Source organism: Ranitomeya variabilis, chromosome 2 (assembly GCF_051348905.1).
Source record: "Ranitomeya variabilis isolate aRanVar5 chromosome 2, aRanVar5.hap1, whole genome shotgun sequence".
Lineage (NCBI taxonomy): Eukaryota > Metazoa > Chordata > Amphibia > Anura > Dendrobatidae > Ranitomeya > Ranitomeya variabilis.
Genome location: NC_135233.1, coordinates 414,826,305 through 414,849,175, shown reverse-complemented (window position 1 = coordinate 414,849,175; position 22,871 = coordinate 414,826,305). Strand labels below are relative to the sequence as shown.

Here is a 22,871-nt window from a genome sequence, read left to right as displayed (position 1 = left end):
GGTGCAGGAGAGAGCATGATGCCGTTTACCGTAATAGATAGGTCAGGTAGGGGAGATACGCGAGATGGAGGAAAGATGAGGAGTCTGGTTTTGTCTACATTAAGTTTTAGGAAGCGAGATGTGAAGGAGGATATGGCTGATAGACACTCCAGGATTCTGAACAGCAGAGAGGTGACATCTGGGCTAGAGAGATGGATCTGAGTGTCCTCTGCATACAGGTGGTCCTGGAAGCCATGGGACTTTATAAGTTGTCCTAGGCCAAGGGTATAGATGGAGAAAAATAGGGGCCTGTTATGATCCAAATGGCAAGGATCTCAGAGATTACAGCAAAAGTCTGCAAACATAAATACCAGCTCATAGGGACGTGGTAACTAGGCTGACCATATACCTGATCCTAGCACAAACACTAACAGTAGCCGGGGAACGTGCCTACGTTGATCCTAGACGTCTCGCGCCAGCCGGAGAACTAACTAACCATACCAGGGAAAATAAGACCTCTCTTGCCTCCAGAGAAAAGACCCCAAAGTAATACAAGCCCCCAACAAATAATAACGGTGAGGTAAGAAGAAAAGACAAACGTAAGAATGAACTAGATTTTAGCAAAGAGAGGCCCACTGACTAATAGCAGAAAATAGTAAGATGACTTATATGGTCAGCAAAAAACCCTGCAAAATATCCATGCTGAATATCCAAGAACCCCCAAACCGACTAACGGTGAGGGGGAAGAATATCAGCCCCCTAGAGCTTCCAGCAATATCAGGAATCACATTTTGTACAAGCTGGACAAAAATATGAACAAAGCAAAATAACAAAAAATAAGGAAGCAGGACTTAGCTTATCTTGCAAAGAACCAGGACCTGAAGACAGGAGCAAACAGAAATGAACTGATTACAACGATGCCAGGCACTGGACTGAGAATCCAGGAAGTTTAAATAGCAACACCCCAGGCCTAACGAAGCAGGTGAGTACCAACCTGGTAAAAGACAATCCAAGTGCCAAAACACTAGTGACCACAAGAGGGAGCCAAGAAGTATAGTTCACAACAGGGGCCCCAAGACAGATCCTTGAGGGACTCCAACAGAGAGAGGGTGGGATGAGGAGGTAGTGTGGGAGTGGGGAAATGCTAAATATGCAGTCTGAAAGGCAATCCAGGACAGGGCAAAGTCTTTGATGCCAAGGGAAGAAAGAATCTGTAGCAGTAGGCAGTGGTCAACTGTGTCGAAGGCAGAGGACAGGTCAAGAAAGAGGAGGATGGAGAACTGTCTGTTAGCTTTGGCTCTGAGTAAGTCATTAGTAATTTTGGTCAGGGCAGTTTCAGTGGAGTGGTGGGGGTGGAAGCCAGATTGGAGGTCATCAAGGAGAGAGTTAGATGAGAGGTGGGAGGAAAGTTGGGCATGGACATGCTACTCAAGGAGTTTGGAAGCAAACAGGAGCAGTGATATGGGGCGATAGCTGGGCATAGCAGTTGGGTCAAGGTTAGTTTTTTGAGGATGGGTGTGATGGTGGCATGTTTGAAGGCAGAAGAGAAAGTACCAGAAGATAATGATAGGTTGAAGAGATGGGTTAGGGCTGGAATGAGAGTGTTAGTGAGGTTGGGGAGTAGGTGGGAAGGGATGGGGTCAAGTGCACAGGTGGGGAGGTGTGATTTGGAAAGGAGGTAAGCTCTCCTTCAGTGATGTTGGAGAGGGAGGTTATTAGGGAAGGGCAGAGATCTGGTATATGGAGTGGTTGGGGTGGTGGAACAGTAAAGGTTTGCCTTGTTTGGTCGATCTTATTTGGTCGATCTTATTTTTGACGTTGGTGGCAAAGTCCTCAGCAGAGATGAGGGGAGTTGGGGGTGGCAGTGGTGGGTGGAGGAGAGAGTTGAATGTGTTGAACAGTTGTTTTGGGTTGTAAGATAATGAAGATACAAGGTTTGTGAAATAGGTCTGTTTAGCAGAGGTGAGGGCTAATTTGAAGGCAAGTGTATCTTGTTTGAAAGCCGTGAAGTCGTCTGGCAGGCGTGTTTTCTTCCAACGCCGCTCTGCAACCCTGGATGTTTGTCGAAGTTTTGGGGGGAGATTTTTGTGCCAGGGTTGCCTATTGATTTGTCGCACTTTGCCATGCATGAGAGGGGCGACTGAGTCTATGGCTGATGTGAGGGCAGTGTTATAGAAAGTGGTAGCACTGTCCATGTCATGGAGTGAAGATATGGAGGACAGAGGTAGAAGAGAGTTTGAGAGTCTGTGAATGTCTAGGTGTGCCAGGTTTCTGAGAGGATGTGCTAGTGGCTGGACATGGGGGGTGGGTGAGGACAAGGATGAGAAGATGAGTAGATTGTGGTCAGAGAGGGGGAAGAGAGAGGTTGTGAGATTAGATAGGGAACAGAGGCGGGTGAAGATGAGGTCTACTGTATGTCCGTCTGTGTGGGTGGCTGTGGAGGACCACTGAGTAAGTCCAAAGGATGAGGTAAGGGACAGGAGTTTGGAGGCTGGAGTTCACATCTCGGCTTCAGGAAAATGGCCGCCGCGATCTCCATCTGCGCACGCGCGGCATCCCGCGGCCATTTTCCTGAAGCCCCGGGCAGCAGAGCGCTCCATCTGCGCATGCACGGCCACAGGGAGATGGCCGCCCCCACCGATCACCAGGGGAATAGCGCAGATCGCGCTCTTTTCCCTCCCCTGTGCAGTGGATTCTGGACTTGGGCATGCGCAAACCACTACGCCACCAACGGAAAAATAAGCAAGATCTGGGGGAAGACACCACGCCCATCTGACCAGACCAGCCTGATTGACAGGCAAAAACGGCTACTTTGGTAACGTATTAAGGCAGCATAGGTGGGGAATCGGGGTCCACAAAATACACTATTGTAATGCACAGCTCAGGCCCTATTTAACAGTATTTTTATCTCATACGGAAAAAACGGGGTGACAGGTTACCTTTAAATTTGCCCATGATGATGGTCAGCAGAGAGAAAATGAAGAAGCCAGGTGGAGAATTGGTCAATTGATCGGGGGGGCCTCAGCCAGGTCTCAGTGAGGGCCAGGAAGGAAGGGTTGTGAGAAGTAAAGAGATCGTGGATCACATGGAGCTTGTTGCAGACGGAGCGGGCATTCCAAAGTGCCCCTGAGAGAGGAAGCAGGGTGGTGGGGGTCAGTGGGACAGATTGTAAGTGTGAGGGATTGCGGTAGTTTCTCTTAGTGTGAAAAGGATAGGGGTGAGGACTAGTGAGTTGTATAAGGCGGGGGGGGGGGGGGGGCAGAATTGGGGGATATGTCGCCAGCAGTGAGAATGAACAGAGAAAGAGAAAGCAGGTGGGTGAAGGAGAGTGATCGGCTTATATTATATTTTGGTAAGAGAGGTCTGAGGTTAAAGAGCAGGTCAGTTAGACCAGAGGGAGAGAAGTACATGGGGTTCTGGGGTGCAGTGGGTATTCCAGACTAGTAACATAGTAACATAGTTATTAAGGTTGAAGGAAGACTTTAAGTCCATCTAGTTCAACCCATAGCCTAACCTAACATGCCCTAACATGTTGATCCAGAGGAAGCAAAAAAAAAACCTTGTGGCAAAGAGTAAGCTCCACATTGGGGAAAAAAATTCCTTCCCGACTCCACATACGGCAATCAGACTAGTTCCCTGGATCAACACCCTATCAAGGAATCTAGTATATATAACCTGTAACATTATACTTTTCAAGAAAGGCATCCAGTCCCCTCTTAAATTTAAGTAATGAATCACTCATTACAACATCATACGGCAGAGAGTTCCATAACCTCACTGATCTTACAGTAAAGAATCCGCATCTGTTATTATACTTAAACCTTCTTTCCTCCAGACGTAGAGGATGCCCCCTTGTCCCTGTCTCAGGTCTATGATTAAAAAGATCATCAGAAAGTTCTTTGTACTGTCCCCTCATATATTTATACATTAAAATAAGATCACCCCTTACCCTTCGTTTTTCCAAACTAAATAGCCCCAAGTGTAATAACCTATCTTGGTATTGCAGACCCCCAGTCCTCTAATAACCTTGGTCGCTCTTCTCTGCACCCACTCTAGTTCAGCTATGTCTTTCTTATACACCGGAGACCAGAACTGTACACAGTATTCTAAGTGTGGTCGCACTAGTGACTTGTATAGAGGTAAAATTATGTTCTCCTCATGAGCATCTATGCCTCTTTTAATGCATCCCATTATTTTATTTGCCTTCGTAGCAGCTGCCTGACACTGGCCACTAAATGTGAGTTTGTCACCACCCAGGAAAGATATATATCTTGGTACCGTGTTAGCCAGTAGATAGCAAAATATTTAGAATTGAGAGTCCTCAGTGGTTGATACCTTTTAATGGCTAACTGAAAAGATGGTAACAAATCGCAAGCTTTTGAGACTACTCAGGTCTCTTCATCAGGCATAGACTAAAAGAAATTCTGGAGAATCACATGTTTATGCACAACATATCACAGAAAAAAAAAACATGGATAAGACAGGTGAAATGAAGCAGAATTACCATGAGTGATAAACAGTTATGTCCATAAATGTTGGACCAGTGCTTAGATAAGGAATGTTTTATTGTCCTCTGATTGGGGTCTGGTTCTGTTGTGATGACCTCACATGGTCTGAGGGGCAAATTCCTTAGTTCCTTAGTTGATGTAAAAAGACATAAATACATGCGACACATTCATTCCTGCACTAAGACTGTCAAAGGTCATCATCAGTTTATATTCCCATATTCTTCTGTCTCTTTGAGATTTGAAGCTACCTTTTAAAACAAGTAATTTCATGTCCATAATGTTATCATTGAGGAGACAAAAATGTATTGCCACAGGTAGATCCATTCTTTTTTCTCTTCCACCCATACACCCAGGTCTTTTTCATTGACGGTTTTGCCTAGAGTTTTAGAACTAAGCACATAGTTATACATCTTATTACTTCTACCCAAGTGCATGACCTTACATTTATCCCCATTAAAGCTCATTTGCCATTTATCAGCCCAAGCTTCTAGTTTACATAAATCATCCTGTAATATAAAATTGTCCTCCTCTGTAATGATTACCCTGCAAAGTTTAGTGTCATCTGCAAATATTGAAATTCTGCTCTGTATGCCCCCTAGGATAGTTCAGTACGACGTACCAGTTAGAACAGATGGAGAGAAGTACATGGGGTTCTGGGGTGCAGTGGGTATTCCAGATTAGGATAGTTCAGACGTACCAGTTTGAACAGATGGAGAGAAGTACATGGGGTTCTGGGGTGCAGTGGGTATTCCAGATTAGGATAGTTCAGACGTACCTGTGGATGAAAGCAGATGGATCAGGGCATGACAGCATGAAGGGCGGAAACACTGCGTTGTATTTTCCACAGCATGTCAATTCTGTGTGTGGATTCCTCAGTGTTTTACACCTGCTTCTCAATATGAATCCGCAGGTGTAAAACCGCAGGAAATCTGTGGTAAATCCATGGTAAATCCGCAGGTAAAATGCAGTGCATTTTACCTGCTGATTTTTCAAAAACTGTGCAGAAAAATCCGCACACCAATCCGCAAAGTGGGCACATAGCCTTATAGAACATTTGACTAGCATCAAAGGTGAAGAAAGAGGCAGAATAAGATGGAAAGATGGGGCTAGGTGTGAGGAGCACGGAAATATCAATATACATTCAGTAAATTTGAAGTATGATACATGGAATTAAAGTCAGGGAAAAAGCAGCAGCATACCAGTTAGAACAGAGGAAGAGGAGTACATGGGATTCTGGGGTGCAGTGGGTATTCTGAATTAATAGATAGTTAAGACGTACCAGTTCGAACAGAGGAAGAGGAGTACATGGGATTCTGGGTTGCAGTGGGTATTCTGGATTAAGAGATAGTTCAGACGTACCAGTAAGAAAAGAGGAAGAGGAGTACATGGGATTCTGGCGTGCAGTGGGTATTCTGGATTAAGAGAGAGTTCAGACGTATCAGTTAGAACAGAGGAAGAGGAGTACATGGGATTCTGGGGTGCAGTGGTTATTCTGGATTAGAAGAGAGTTCAGACATACCAGTTAGAACAGAGGATGAGGAGTACATGGGATTCTGGCGTGCAGTGGGTATTCTGGATTAAGAGATGGTTCAGACGTACCAGTTAGAACAGAGGAAGAGGAGTACATGGGATTCTGGGGTGCAGTGGATATTCTGGATTAAGAGAGAGTTCAGATGTACCAGATAGAACAGAGGAAGAGGAGTACATGGAATTCTGGGGTGCAGTGGATATTCTGGATTAAGAGATAGTTTAGACGTACCTGTGGATGAAAGCAGATGGATCAGGGTATGAGAACATGAAGGAGAATACACCATGGGTTATCATTCTGGTATATTTCTGATGCTACACTTAAAGATGTCACACTTCAAATGATGTCACATCTGACCAAGGTCATATATGACATGCTCCATTCAACTTATACAATATAAATGGTTTCTTGAATTGCAACAGCAAAGGATTCGCACTGACGAGGGCCAACAGCCCGAAACACCGTGTCTGCGAATTGAGATACTGATTTGGCTTTTATCCTAAGTCATATTGCACGACTCGTTAAAGGGTTGATTGTGACTTGTAGGATCGCTACTTCCAACAGGTGGCGCTATAGAGTTAAGTCCTCTTTTTCTCAGAAGAGGCAATTTGCATATTTAATTTCCCAGAGGAGCATTGTACGGCAAATAAGCCTCCTTACCTTGACAAGCCAGAGATGGTATGTCACTCTTCATAAGGAGAAACGTTACCCCTTAGACCAACAGCAAAGGAGTCATTTACCTCATTGAACGTATAGTTTGTAACATTCAATATGTAGGGTGCACAACCGGTGTCCTAAAAAAGCGCATCCACAGACATCTCTCAGATATAGCAAGCACAACTGCGTGAAATATTTCTGCAGCATCCAAGCATTTTTTACTTTTACTTGCACATGGAGGGGATCAAGGCTATTGAACAGGTACATAATGCAGTGAGAGGAGGTGATTTTAGGAGAAAAATTTTGAACAGAGTCTTTTTGGATATTTAAACACAAGGCATCCATAGAACAGGACTTAATATCCGACATGACCTCATCCTGCAATATACATGATAAGGTTCTGATATATACTTTAAGGCACTGCATCTATTGACATGGGTTTTTTTTATGCTTGTGGATACTTTTATTTGCGCTATAGAACATGTAATATCTTCTACCTTGTCCCCCATTGGAATGATACAGCTGTGTGGCTTGACAAACTTTTATTCTCAGAGCCGTGCTTGTTCACATTGTCTAACAGCCATGAATAAGGCTCATCAGAGCTGAAACGCATCGGTTGTATCCACTGTAACCAGAACCGCACTTACCATGTTTTTATGGATATGATTTATTTCTTCAATAAAACTTGACATTTTATTCACCTGCTTCTACACTGGATTTTTCCTGTTCGATTGAATACATAACAATTTTTTTTTTAAACATCCGAGTGCAGCCCGATGTTTCCAAATCACCCATATATTTATATAGGTGCGCGTGAGCCGCGCTCCAGAGCTACTCGCAGCATGCTGCCATTCTTTTCTCATGTCGAATCAGTCTGTAGAGAATAATCGTAGATCTGCACTGCCCAATAGTATAATACTGGGCCAAGTGCTGTCTGATAAAATTGGTGGGAGTCTTAGGCCGGTGTCACACTTGCGAATGCAATGCGAGAAACTCGCCTCAATACCTGACACTGCCATAGGCACTCGGGACTGGAGTGTGCGGCTGCATGTATTTCTATGCAGCTGAACGCTTCGGTCCAAACCACTCTACCACAACCCCTATTCCTAACTACTCAGTCCTCCTCCAAAACCAGCTTCTCCACCATTAAAGAAGACGAACTTTCCACCCTACTCTCAAGATCACATCTCACCACCTGTGCACTTGACCCAATCTCAACCCACTTCATCCCAAACCTCACCACAGTCTTCATCCCAACTCTAATCCATCTCTTCAACCTATCACTAACAACTGGTGTTTTCCCTCATGCTTCAAACATGCCTCAGTCACACCCATCCTCAAAAATTCTCTCGACTCATCCTCTGTATCTAGCTATCACCCAATATCACTTCTCCCCTTTGCCTCAAAACTACTGGAACAACATGTCCATTTCGAACTGTACTCTCACCTCTCATCTTATTCTGGGCACAGGAGGGACATGCTGAGATGAAATTTGTGATATTTGTGCCAGATATGGTCATTAATAGTACAGCAAAATGAGATGAGTTATGAAGAACTGAGCTGAGAAGAGCTGTTTTCTTCTGCCCAGCATGACCAGCCAATTTGGTCAAGTGACCCCACTGAAGTACCCGCTTCCTGTCTGGTTTGGAGTCGAAGGTTTTTCCAGGTGGCATCTGAGACAAGTTCAGTGGATGGACAGTAAGCATCTTGGAGGCTTCAATGAGGCTGCGAGGCTCCTTCTTCTGGTCAGAAGATAGGAAATACCTGGAAAACGCATCTGCTTTGAGGACACTTCTGGGTGAGGACGAGTCTGGCACTAAAGGAAGAGGCAGCCACCTCCAAAAAGAATTGTTTATTGTTGTTGAATTGATGCAGCACTGGAGCAGAGGCAAAGGCATGTTTGAAGGAGACAAAAGCCCTTTCAGCCACCGAAGTCCACACCCTGAGGTTAGCACTAGTGATGAGCGAGTGTACTCGTTACTAGGGTTTTCCTGAGCACACTCTGGTGACCTCCGAGTATTTATGACTGCTAGTAGATTTAGTTTTCATCATTCAGCTACCGCAATGAAAACGGAATCTCCGAGCAGTTACAAATAATCGGCGGTCACCCGAGCAAGAGTACACTCGCTCATCACTAGTTAGCACCCATCTGGGTCAGGGCAGAGATTGGAGCGGTCCGAGAGGAGAATTGCAGGATTAACTGGATATAGTAATTGGCAAATCCAATGAACCGCTGGATTGCCGTCAGTCAGTCAGGACGAGTCTACTTCAGTGGACTCCTTCTCGCGGTCCATCCTTAGTCCTGTCTCAGAGATGATGTACCCAAGGAACGGAAGAGAGGTTTGCTCAAAGACACATTTTTCAAATTTGATGTAAAAACAATTCTTCCTCACTCTCTGCAGCCCTGACCAAGTATTGAAGGCATTTACTGAACATACATTTCAGTAGGCCAACATTTTGGATTTTAAAATCAATTTTCAAGCTGGTGTTATAAAGTATTCTAATTTACTGAGATAATAACTTTTGGGTTTTCATTGGCTATAAGCCATAATCATCAACATTAACAGAAATAAACACTTGAAATAGCAAAGTCTTTAGAAGAAAAAAGTGTAGCAGCACTGCCTCATGAGCGAGATCAAATGTGGAATTCAGAGGTCACCATAAGAGCCCAGTATTCTCAGGAGGTGCTCGCATCCAGAAAAAAGACGAAAGTGTACAGCAAAAAATAGGAAAGAATGCGGCAACACTCACCGGACCTGTGATTCAGACTTGTGTTCACAGTTTCTTCAATAAAAGGATAAGTCTGAATCACAGGTCCGGTGAGTGTTGAAACACTTGAAATAGATCACTCTGTTTGTAATGACTCTATATGAGTTTCACTTTTTGTATTGAGGAACTGAACTAAATTAACTTTTTCATGAGATTCTGACTTAGTGAGAAGAACTTGTATTAGCACATTTATTACTCCTTCTCACCTTCCTATGTTCCTTGCATGTTCCATCCCCCACTAAATACTCAATGACCCCAGCTGTTTCACTCTATCCCTTTTTCACACAACTACCCTCCCTCCCCAGATCCTAGTTTAAAAGCTTGTCCATCTGTCTGACCATTTTTTCCCCAAGCACATCTGCACCCTCCCCATTGAGGTGCAACCTGTCCCTACCCTAGAACCTGTAGCTAACAGAAAAGTCGTCCCAGTTCTCCATGAACCCAAACCCTTCCGTCTTGCACCAATTTCTAAGCCACTTGTTTTTCTCCCTAAGCTCCCGCTGTCTTTCTAGTGACACTGGCAGTATTTCTGAAACCACCTTGGAGGTCCTGGTCTTCAGCTTCTCTCCTAATTCCCTGTAATCATTTTCAAGGACCTTCCACCTATCTCTAACTTTGTCATTGGAACCGATGTGTACCATGACCGTGGGGTTTTTCCCAGCCCCTTCCAGCAATCTATCTGATCCGCAATATGCCGAACCTAAGCACTCAGCAGAAAACACACCGTTCGGCATTCACGGTCTCAACGGAGATGACCCTGTCTGTCCTAATTATAGAATCCCCTACCACCAACATTTGTCTGGCCTTTGCTGCACTCTTGTGTCCCTTCTTCCTACAACAGTTGCTTTTCTGGTTGCTAGGAGCAATGTCCTGCTGTAGTGATCCAAGTTCTGGGCTTCCATTGCTAATATCAGCCAAACAGGCATATATACTGGGTTGTGCCAGATCAGGACAGAGGTCCCTGGCACTTTTCCCTTTACCCCTTCTTGTAACATTAACCCAGCTGCGTACTTCTCTGTCCTGATCTTCCCCACCTCCACCCTCCTCCATATCACTAGCCACAGACAGTGCAAGCTCAGTGAGCTCTAAACTCCACTCTAGGTTTGCAATGCTTTTGAGTGTTGCAAGCTGCCCATTTAGATCCATTATCTGGGCTTCCAAACATGTAACTTGCTAGCATTGAGTGCAGACATATTCACTCTCAAATGGCTGTTCAAGGCATGCACACATCTCACAAGACGCACATCGGGTAACATTGTTCTTGGAGCAAATACTGATGAGGATAAACCGTACAGGTAAAAGCAGAAAAACACCAAACTATGATACTGTGTTAGCTATGTACTTACCTGCAGCCCTTGACTTAAATACAGCCCTTTCTCCACTCAGAAGCCCTCGCTTCAACCAGCAACTACCTAACGCTCATTCCATTAAACCCCAGTTATTCAAATCCTTTAACTCCCGTCTCCGCCCCCCCCCACTGCCCCCTCCAACCTCCCTCATCTCTTCTGAGGACTTTGCCACACACTTTAAGAATAAGATCGACCAAACAAGGTAAGTCCTCATTGTTCAACCACCACAGCCCCTTTGTATACCAGACCAATGCCCAAACCCCATAACCTCCATATCCAACATCACTGAAGGGGGGTTAACTGTCTCCTCTCCAAATCGCACCTCACCACCTGTGCGCTCGAACCCATCCCATCTCCTCCCCATCCTCACCACCACTCTTATCCCATCCCTAACCCACCTCTTCAACCTATCACTAACTTCTGGCACCTTCCCTTCTGCTTCAAAAACATGTCACAATCATGCCTATCCTTAAAAAGCCAACCCTCAATCCATTGCTATGTTCAGCTACCGCCCAATATCGCTGCTCCCATTCGTTTCCAAACTCCTGGAACAGCACATCCACGCTGAACTTTCCTCCCACCTCTCATCTAACTTGCTCTTTGACAATCTACAATCTGGTTTCCGCCCCATCACTCAACTGAGACAGCCCTGACCAAAATTACTGACGACCTACTTATAGCCAAAGCTAATGGACAATACTCTGTACTCCTCCTTCTAAACCTCCTCTGCTTTTGACACAGTTGACCACTGCCTCCTACTACAGATCCTCTCCTCCTTTGGCATCAAAGACATCGCCCTATCTTGGATCTCCTCATACCTTTCCAACCGCACATTCAACGTCTCCCACTCCCACACTACCTCTTCATCCCACCCTCTCTCTGTTGGTGTCCCCCATGGCTCTGTTCTAGGACCCCTACTCTTCTCAACCTATACACTTGGCCTGGGATAACTCACAAAGTCTTATGGATTCCAGTACCACCTTTATGCTGATGACACTCAGATCTACCTTTCTGGCCCAGACATCACCTCTCTGTCTGCTGTCAAGAATCCCATAGTGTCTATCAGCCATATCCTCCTTCTCCTCTCGCTTCCTCAAACTCAATGTGGACAAATCTGAAATCTTCATCTTTCCTCCATCTCATAGATCTTCCTTACCTGACCTTTCTATCGCAATTAACGACATCACGCTTTCCCCTGTATTGGAAGTCTGCTGCCTTGGAGTAACCCTTGACTCTGCCCTGTCCTTCAAACCACACATACAAGCTCTTTCCACCTCCTGTCGCCTCCAGCTCAAAAATATCTCCAGAATCTGTCCTTTCCTCAACCGTCAATCTACTAAAATGCTTGTGCATGCCGTCATCATCTCCCGCCTTGCCTACTGCAACATCCTTTTCTGTGGACTCCCTGCTAACACCCTTGTACCTCTCCAGTCCATCCTTAACTCTGCTGCCCGACTAATTCATCTTTCTCCTGACTACTCCTCCACTTCCCCTCTCTGCAAATCTCTTCACTGGCTCCCATTCCCTCAGCGTATCCAATTCAAATTACTAATACTAACCTACAAAGCCATCTTCCCTCACTCCGGTCCTCTCAAGACCTCCTTCTCTCCTCTACACTTTTTCACTCCTCACCCCAACCGCCTCCAAGACTTCTCCTGAACATCCCTCATCCTCTGGAAATCTTTGCCCCAACACGTCCAACTATCATCCACATTCGGACCCTTCAGACGGAACCTGAAAATCCACCTCTTCAGGAAATAATAATAAAATAAAAAGGTTTTACAAAAGTGGTCCACAAAAGCTTTACTTGTAAAATAAACAGAACAGAGTTCACTCCCTCCAGATCCAAGACTGGCTCTTCTTTCCGCTGCTCCAGTCACTATGTTTGGGCTGCAGCTGTGAGGTCATGTCAACAGTGCACATCACCACTACTGCCAATCACTGAGCTTTACAGCCCTGTCCGATGTAGATCTCATGAGCCAATGAGATCAGTGATTGGCTGAAGTGGTGATGTGACGTCCTCTCTACAGTCAAAGTACAGAGACCGGGGCAGAGAAACAGAGCCAGTGTTAGACCAGGTGAAGTTGCTTTACTGCTCGTATAAATGCATTTTGGAACCACTTTTCTTAGGAAGAGAATACTTGAAATGTTTACAGTGAAATCCGTGGTGAATTGTTGCTAATTTTGAAACAAGAATCATGGTAAAAAATAAAAAAAATCAGCTATGTGAACTTGGGCATAAGTCAAGAGTTGTGTGAAAAAGTGTTTGCCCCCTTCTTGACTTCTTATTCTTTTTCATGTTTGTCACACGTAAATGTATCAGATCACTAAACAAATTCAAATATTAGACAAAGATAACACAAGTAATCACAAAATGCCGTTTTTAAATGAAAGGCTTTATAAGGGAAAAATAAATTGAAAACTACAGGGCCCTGTGAGAAAAAGTGATTGTCCTCCTTAAAACATAATTTAAAGGTGATTTATCAAATCTTTTGAAAGCGTACTTCAAATTCCATAGCCACACCCAGGCCTAATTACTGTCATACCTCTTCTCAATCAAGATTTAATAGGACCTGCCTAACAATGTGAAGTAGACCAAAAGACCCTCAAAAGCTAGACATCATGCTGCTGTAACGCACAGTGTAGGAAAGACTAAGTGCAACATGAAGGGATACTAAGAAGGGAACCCAACACTTGGGAAGGGGGAGTGAAGACCTCTAGGCAGATCTAACATCACCCTGTCTGCCTGAAGCTTCCTTATGTAGGTTCCACACCCATGGCTGAGCAGCATACCTAACCCCTGCCTGACCCTGGTGATAAGCCCTGCATAGGGAAGGACAGGGTAGGCACTAGTCAATCCCCACTACCACTAAACACAGATTAAATACACAAAAAGGGGAACACTTACATTGAGTAGAGTCAGAGAGAAATACAGACGTCTTCCAAACACTAAGAGGAAGATAGCCGACTGCTATATCTCCAAGACTCAACAGGGAAATGGAAATATCACCGTCAACTCCCAACAGCAAGCTGGGAGTTAAAAACACCCTCCAGAGCGACATTCTGCAGCCTCTGACACACCTGTAACAGCTGCGGTCCAAAGAAATTTTGTAACAAATGAGAAACAAATTAATTGAGATCTATCAGTCTGGAAAAGATTATAAAGCCATTTTCCAAGCTTTAGTAAAAAAAAAAAGTCCAAATGGATATTCAGATGAAAAAGTGGCTTTATTCAATGCGTTTCAGAGTACTATGACCATCAGGAAACCACAAAAGTATATACATAGGCACATGCTTGACAGTTATTAAATAAGTCCCAAATTAAAAAAATGGAGCCAATAACATCACATGACATATCAAAGTTCAAAAAAAAGTCCAATATCATACAGACTTATTTACTTACAAATGGTCCAGTTCTAACATAATCTTTATTACATCTTTTGTAGGAATAAGAAACACTTCTGTTTTTTTTTTTTTTAATGAAGTTCTTTTCTACTCAAATCCACTATTATAAACACACTAAAGTCTTATTAATTCTCTTTAATAAACTTATTAATTAAATTTCTAATTTATCTAACTAATATTAGCAATTGGATATATCTACTACGTGCACTGATATTTGTCAACTTTTATAAATAATTTCACTTTTTTTCTGGGGATATCTTGAGCAGAGATTCAAGCAAGCTCGTTTTTTTTGTGGGGGATCGCCTGCTATATGGTCCCGAGATTGGTTGTGTGCTCTGGTTCGGACATTGTGGGCCCTTTTTGTACTTCTGGCTATCTGAGGTGTAGATATGCATAGCTCTTTAAGCTACTACCAACTATACAAATTTCTCAGTCATACACAAAATTGTGCAATATGTCTACTGTGGGATCCAGCCTTTGATCTCGATCTTTTGAGTGGTGGGATTCTCTTTTTTTTTTTTTTCTCTTTTTCGGGTGCCGACATGTATATCTACGGCTAGCGCCATGAGCTGTTATAATAACTAGGATCTACCAGTATATTATACATTTTTACAATATGCTTCTACAATGAATACAGGATTTAATGGTTTTAAATGATTTAATTATTTTTGGTGCAATCCTTCTTGAACCTAGTGCCTCTTTTTAATTATATTTATAATATATTTTTACACACAAGAAAAGAACACTCGTTTCTCTTTTAATATACAGTACAGACCAAAAGTTTGGACACACCTTCTCATTTAAAGATTTTTCTGTATTTTCATGACTATGAAAATTGTGCATTCACACTGAAGGCATCAAAACTATGAATTAAGACATGTGGAATTATATACTTAAAAAAGTGTGAAACAACTGAAATTATGTCTTATATTCTAGGTTCTTCCAATTAGCCACCTTTTGCTTTGATGACTGCTTTGCACACTTGACATTCTCTTGATGAGCTTCAAGAGGTAGTCACCGGGAATTGTTTTTACTTCACAGGTGTGCCTTGTCAGGTTTAATAAGTGGGATTTCTTGCCTTATAAATGGGGTTGGGACCATCAGTTGTGTTGAGCAGAAGTCTGGAGGATATACAGCTGATAGTCCTACTGAGTAGACTGTTAGCTGCTTTTTTCTTGCCATAATACAAATTCTAAGTAAAGAAAAACAAGTGGCCATCATTACTTTAAGAAATGGAGGTCAGTCAGTCTGAAAAATTGGGAAAACTTTGAAAGTGTCCCCAAGTTCAGTGGCAAAAACCATCAAGCGCTACAAAGAAACTGGCCCACATGAGGACCGCCCCAGGAAAGGAAGACCAAGAGTAACCTCTGCTTCTGAGGATAAGTTTTCTGAGTCACCAGCCTCAGAAATCGCAGGTTAACAGCAGTTCAGATTAGAGACCAGGTCAATGCCACACAGAGTTCTAGCAGCAAACACATCTCTACAACAACTGTTAAGAGGAGACTTTGTGCAGCAGGCCTTCATGGTAAAATAGCTGCTAGGAAACCACTGCTAAGGACAGGCAACAAGCAGAAGAGACTTGTTTGGGCTAAAGAACACAAGGAATGGACATTGGACCAGTGGAAATCTGTGCTTTGGTCTGATGAGTCCAAATTTGAGATCTTTGGTTCCAACCACCGTATCTTTGTGCAACACAGAAAAGGTGAATGGATGGACTCTACCTGCCTGGTTCTCACCATGAAGCATGGAGGAGGAGGTGTGATGGTGAAGGCACACTGAACCAGCATGGCTACCACAGCATCTTGCAGCGGCATGCTATTCCATCCGGTTTGCGTTTAGTTGGACCATCATTTATTTTTCAACAGGACAATGACCCCAAACACACCTCCAGGCTGTGTAAGGGCTATTTGACCATGAAGGAGAGTGATGGGGTGCTACGCCAGATGACCTAGCCTCCACAGTAACCAGACCTGAACCCAATCGAGATGGTTTGGGGTGAGCTGGACCGCAGAGTGAAGGCAAAAGGGTCAACAAGTGCTAAGCATCTCTGGGAACTCCTTCAAGATTGTTGGAAGACCATTCCCAGTGACTACCTCTTGAAGCTCATCAAGAGAATGCCAAGAGTGTGCAAAGCAGTCATCAAAGCAAAAGGTGGCTACTTTGAAGAACATAGAATATAAGACATATTTTCAGTTGTTTCAGAATTTTTTGTTAAAGGGACTCTGTCACCTGAATTTGGAGGGAACAATTTTCAGCCATAGGGGCGGGGTTTTCGGGTGTTTGATTCACCCTTTCCTTACCCGCTGGCTGCATGCTGGCTGCAATATTGGATTGAAGTTCTATCTCTGTCTTCCATAGTACACGCCTGCGTAAGGCAAGATTGCCTTGTGCAGGCATGTACTACGGAGGACAAAGAATGAACTTCAATCCAATATTGCAGCCAGCATGCAGCCAGCGGGTAAGGAAAGGGTGAATCAAACACCCGAAAACCCCGCCCCTATGGCTGAAAATTGTTCCCTCCAATTTCAGGTGACAGAGTCCCTTTAAGTATATAATTCCACGTGTTAATTCATAGTTTTGTTGCCTTCAGTGTGAATGTACAATTTTCATAGTCATGAAAATACAGAAAAATCTTTAAATGAGAAGGTGTGTCCAAACTTTTGGTCTGTTTTGTACATTGTTTTATAGTATATTTTAATAAAGTTGTTTTTATAACAACTCCTTTTGATTTCATATGAATCCATAGGGTTGGTGGCGTGTCTGATGATGATGTGTGGATGGGTGAGTCCACTCTTGAGAGGGTTTGTTTTTTGTTTGTGGGTTCTCGTCCCCTTGTACATTTTTATTTTTTTTTCTTGGCAGCATTTCTTTGCTCTTTTGGTTTCTTCCTGATTTTTCTTGTTCCTACAAATGATGCAATAAAGAATTATGTTGGAAATGGACCATTTGTAAGTAAATAAGTCTGTATGATATTGGATTTTTTTTTTTTACTTTGACATGTCATGTGATGCTATTGGCCCCATTTTTTTAAATTTGGGACTTATTTAAGAACTGTCAAACATGTGCCTATGTATATACTTTTGTGGTTTCCTGATGGAGTCATAGTACTCAGAAACGTGTTGAATAAAGCCACTTTTTCATCTGAATATCCATTTGGACTTCTATCTTTCAAGCAGCTAGTTAATCCACTTTTTTTTATCCCTTTTATTTATTTTTTTACTTTGGCTGGTCACGAGACCGGTGGATGTGAAGCAACTCATATTTCTATCAGACTGTGTATGGGCTCTATCTGGTGAATAAAATCTGATTAGAGGTACCTCTTAATACCCAGATAAGACCCTATTGCGCTTTTACTTTCCTTCCAGCTTTTTATTGATTTTAGAAGCTTTGAGACTCCATGAGTGGCCGGCTGACGAAAATTACCCCAAGAGCACAGCGATGACTCATCCAGAGGTCACAAAATATCCCACAACCACATCAAAAGAACTGTAGGCCTCATTTGCGTCAGTTAAGGTCAGTGTTCATAACTTCATCATAAGAAAGAGACTAGGCAAAAATGGCCTGCATGGCAGAGTTCCAAAATGAAAACCACTACTGAGCAATAAGAACATAAAGTCTAGTCTCAGTTTTGCCTGAAAACATCTTGATGATCCCCAAGACTTTTGGGAGAATACTCTTTGGACTGACAAGGCAAAAGTTGAACTTTTTGTAAGGTTTATTTCCCCATTACATCTGACATACAAGTAATACAGCTGTTCAGAACTGGAACATCATACCAACAGTAAAATGTATTGGTGTTAGTGTGATGGCCCGTGGCTATTTTACTGCTTCAGGACCTAGAAGACTTGCTGTGGGAACTGGAACCATGAATTCTGCTGTCTACCAAAAAATCCTGAAGGAAAATGTCCAGCCATCTGTTTGTGACCTCAAGCTGAAGAGCACTTGGGTTATACAGCAGTACAATTATCCAGAACACACCAGCAAGTCCACCTCAGAGTGGATTAAGAAAAATAAAATTAAGACTTTGGAATGGCTTAGTCAAAGTCTTGATTTTAATCCGATTGAGATGCTGTGAAATGACCTTATAAAGGCGGTTGATGCTCAGAAATCCTCCAATAAAGCTGAATTACAACAATTGTGCAAAGATGAGTGGCTAAAATTCCTCCAGAGCTTCATAAGAGACTCATTGCCAGTTATCATAAATGCTTGTTTGCAGTTGTTGCTGCTAAGAGTGGCCCAACCAGTTATTAGGTTTAGGGGGCAATTACTTTTTCACAGAGGACCCTGCAGATTTGGATTTCTTTTTTCCTTAAAAATAAAGACCTTCATTTAAAAAATGCGTTTTGTGATTACTTGTGTTATCTTTGTCTAATATTTACATTTGTTTGGTGATCGGAAACATTTAAGTGTGACAAACATGCAAAAGAATAGGAAATCAGGAAGGAGGCAGATACTTTTTCACAACTGTATGGAAGGTAACATAGATTTTATATCTTACAGTTTGTTTTCTGCCATGTACAGATTAATCTCCTGGACAAGAAAAAACAACTGACAGACCAACTGGAGGACGCCAAAGAACTCAAGGTCCACGTCACTCGGAGAGAGCAAGTTGTTCTAGAGACAATATCCAAGTACCTGAATGATGAGCAGCTCCAGGACTACCTCCACTATGTCAAGATGACCTCCGCTCTCATTGTGGAACAGCGAGAGCTGGAAGATAAGATCCGTTTGGGGGAAGAACAGCTGAGATGTCTGCGGGAAAGTCTGTAAATGATTTCACGGTCAAATGACGTTGTAGAAGTTGTGTCACGTGTTATTATATTAGTGTATAATGCTTATCAGAGATAGCTTCAAGAAGCACAACTCTCTAGTGTACTTTATTATTATTGGGAATGATCACTGCTCGGACTCATACATTTCATTTTTAACATTAGTCATTCAAAGAATTATTTCATTCCTTCATGGATTCCTGTAACTGGATCTTTAGACTCCTCCTTGCAATCCGAACTAACAACTGTAGTGTTTCAGACATGTCTTTTTCTTTCTTCTCTTTATTTGATAGATATGCTTATAACTGGAAAATGTTGGATGAAACCTCTGTTTAGCATCATATGTAGTATTATAGCTGTTTTACACATTTACATGTTACATGTTATGTGGGATTCTAAATATTCAACTGGACTTCACTAATTGTGAAGATTGATTTCATCGATTGATGAAGGCCAATCCCTTTTGCACAAATTTAGGAAAGTGCCATATACTGCAAGTAACTATCCAGCTCAATCTGCAGCCACCCCTGTGGTGAGATCCTCAGGGCTCCTTCCTATCCAGCTGAATCTTCAGCCACCCCTCTGCTCATATCCTCAGTGATCCCTTCCTATGCAGCTGAATCTGCAGCGACCCCTGTGATCAGTTCCTCAGGTCTGCTTCCTATCCAGCTGAATTTGCAGCACCCCTGCAGTAAGATCTTCAAGGCTCCTTCCTATGCAGCTGAATCTGAAGCCATCCCTGTGATCAGATCCTCATGGCTCCTTCCTTTGCAGCTGAATCTGCAGCCACCCATGTGGTCAGGTCCTCAGGGCTCCGTCCTATGCAGCTAATTCTGCAGCTACCCCTGTGGTCAGAACCTCAGGGCTCCTTCCTATGCAGCTGAATCTGCAGCCACCCCTGTCGTCAGATCCTCAAGGCTCCATCCTATGCAGCTGAATCTGCAGCCACCCTGTGGTCAGGTCCTCAGGGCTCCTTCCTATGCAACTGAATCTGCAGTCACCCATGTGGTCAGATCCTCGGTGCTTCTTCATGTGCAACTGGATCTGCAGCCACGCCTGTGGTCAGATCCTCAGGGCTCCTTCCTATGCAGATAATTCTGCAGCTACCCTCTGCTTAGATCCTTGGGGCTCCTTCCTATGCAGCTAAACCTGCAACCACCCCTTTGGTAAGGTCCTTAGTGCTCCTTCCTATGCAACTGAATCTGCAGCCACCCCGGTGGTCAGATCCTCAGGGCTCCTTCCTATGCAGCTCAATCTGCAGCCACCCCTGTGGCCAGGTCTTCAGGGCTCCTTCCTATGCAGCTGAATCTGCAGCCACCCCTCTAGTCAGATACTCCAGGCTCCTTCCTATGCAGCTGAATCTGCAACCACCAGTGTGGTAAGGTCCTCAGTGCTCCTTCCTATGCAACTGAATCTGCAGCCACCCCTGTGGTCAGATCCTCAGGGCTCCTTCCTATGCAGCTCAATCTGCAGCCACCCCTGTGGCCAGGTCCTCAGGGCTCCTTCCTATGCAGCTGAACCTGCAGCCACCCCTCTAGTCAGATACTCCGGGCTCCTTCCTATGCAGCTGAATCTGCAACCACCAGTGTGGTAAGGTCCTCAGTGCTCCTTCCTATGCAACTGAATCTGCAGCCACCCCTGTGGTCAGATCCTCAGGGCTCCTTCCTATGCAGCTCAATCTGCAGCCACCCCTGTGGTCGGGTCCTCAGGGCTCCAATTTATGCAGCTAAATCTGCAGCTACCTCTCTGCTCATATCATCAGGGCTTCTTCCTGTGCAGCTGAATCTGCAGCCATCCCTGTGCTCAGGTCCTCAGGGCACCTTCCAATGCAGCTGAATCTGCAGCCACCCCTGTGGTCAGGTCCTCAAGGCTTCTTCCTATGCAGCTGAATCTGCAGCCACCCCTGTGGTCAGGTCCTCAAGGCTCCTTCCTATGCAGCTGAATCTGCAGCCACCCCTGTGGTCAGATCCTCAGGGCTTCTTCCAATGCAGCTGAATATGCAGCCACCCCTGGTCAGGTCCTCAGGTCTCCAACCTATGTAGCGAATTCTGCAGCCACCGCTGGTCAGGTCCTCAGGCCTCCAACCTATGCAGTGAATTCTGCAGCCACCCCTCTTTACATGTAATTCAGCTGATGTTTAAAGCAAGTCAGATGTTCAGATGACAATATGGTTAAAATAAATTGTCTTATTTTTATGAAAAACAGATGAATTTTCATACTTTTGTCACTGCATGTCCTGATGAATATCCACAGATTACAAAATGAGAGTCTGACATTGTGCACAGTATGAAGAATGAGCATTAGCTGGAGACATTTCAGAAATCCCGATACGGGAGCCAACCTTTAGGCAGCAGCCTTAGATAGGTTTCAGTGCTCAGAAATGTTTGTGTCCACTGGTTAAAAGTTTTTTAGGCCATTTCACATACTGCATTTGCAGCACTTTTTTAAATTTGTTATTTTTAACTGCATTTTTTAGGTTAAACACAGTCTGAACAGATGTCTATAAAATCATAAAACTTCTTACAAAACATTCTGGTTTGTGGAGTGTTGTGGCATTTTCGGGTGAATAAGCTTGAATATTTAAGGTTGAAGGAAGACTTTAAGTCCATCTAGTTCAACCCATAGCCTAACCTAACATGCCCTAACATGTTGATCAAGAGGAAGGCAAAAAAAACCCCATGTGGCAAAAAGTAAGCTCCACATTGGGGAAAAAAATTCCTTCCCGACTCCACATGCGGCAATGAGACTAGTTCCCTGGATCAACGCCCTATCAAGGAATCTAGTGTATATACCCTGTAACATTATACTTTTCCAGAAAGGTATCCAGTCCCCTCTTAAATTTAAGTAATGAATCACTCATTACAACAACATACGGCAGAGATTTCCATAGTCTCACTGCTCTTACAGTAAAGAAACCGCATCTGTTATTATGCTTAAACCTTTTTTCCTCCAGACATAGAGTATGCCCCCTTGTCCCTTTCTCTGGTCTATGATTTAAAAAAATCATCAGAAAGGTCTTTGTACTGTCCCCTCATATATTAATATATTAAAATAAGATCACCCCTTAGTCTTCTTATTTCCAAACTAAATAACCCCAAGTGTAATAACCTATCTTGGTATTGCAGACCCCCCCAGTCCTCTAATAACCTTGGTCGCTCTTCTCTGCACCTGCTCTAGTTCAGCTATGTCTTTCTTATACACCGGAGACCAGAACTGTGCACAGTATTCTAAGTGTGGTCGAACTAGTGACTTGTATAGAGGTAAAATTATGTTCTCCTCATGAGCATCTATGCCTCTTGTAATGCATCCCATTATTTTATTTGCCTTTGTAGCAGCTGCCTGACACTGGCCACTGAATATGAGTTTGTCATCCACCCATACACCCAGGTCTTTTCATTGACGGTTTTGCCTAGAGTTTTAGAATTAAGCACATAGTTATACATCTTATTACTTCTACCCAAGTGCATGACCTTACATTTATCCCCATTAAAGCTCATTTGCCATTTATCAGCCCAAGCTTCTAGTTTACATAAATCATCCTGTAATATAAAATTGTCCTCCCCTGTATTGATTACCCTGCAAAGTTTAGTGTCATCTGCAAATATTGAAATTCTACTCTGAATGCCCCCTACAAGGTCATTAATAAATATGTTAAAAAAAGAGGGCCCAATACTGACCCTTGTGGTACCCCACTGCTAACCGCGACCCAGTTCGAGTGTGCTCCATTAATAACCACCCTTTGTTTCCTATCCCTGAGCCAGCTCTCAACCCACTTACACATATTTTCCCCTATCCCCATTATTCTAATTTTTTGTATCAACCTTTTGTGGCAAATTTTTACTCACAGGATTTTAAAAATGCTGAAAATTCATGGTATTTCAGAAGTGTTTAACAACTCATTTTTTCC

The 22,871-nt window shown here is 43.4% G+C and overlaps 1 protein-coding gene across 2 annotated transcripts in view; it reads left to right on the top strand.

The window, feature by feature from the left end:
* The window catches only part of LOC143806308 (protein Shroom4-like), a 471,342-nt gene extending 450,174 nt beyond the window's left edge, over nucleotides 1-21,168 (top strand). For both annotated transcript variants that reach the window (XM_077286552.1, XM_077286551.1), the window contains one exon: nucleotides 18,717-21,168. In XM_077286552.1, the coding sequence (XP_077142667.1) occupies nucleotides 18,717-18,965 (249 nt within the window). In that variant the 3' untranslated portion in view covers nucleotides 18,966-21,168. The remainder of the gene's footprint in view (nucleotides 1-18,716) is intronic.
* Nucleotides 21,169-22,871: the final 1,703 nt, after the last annotated feature.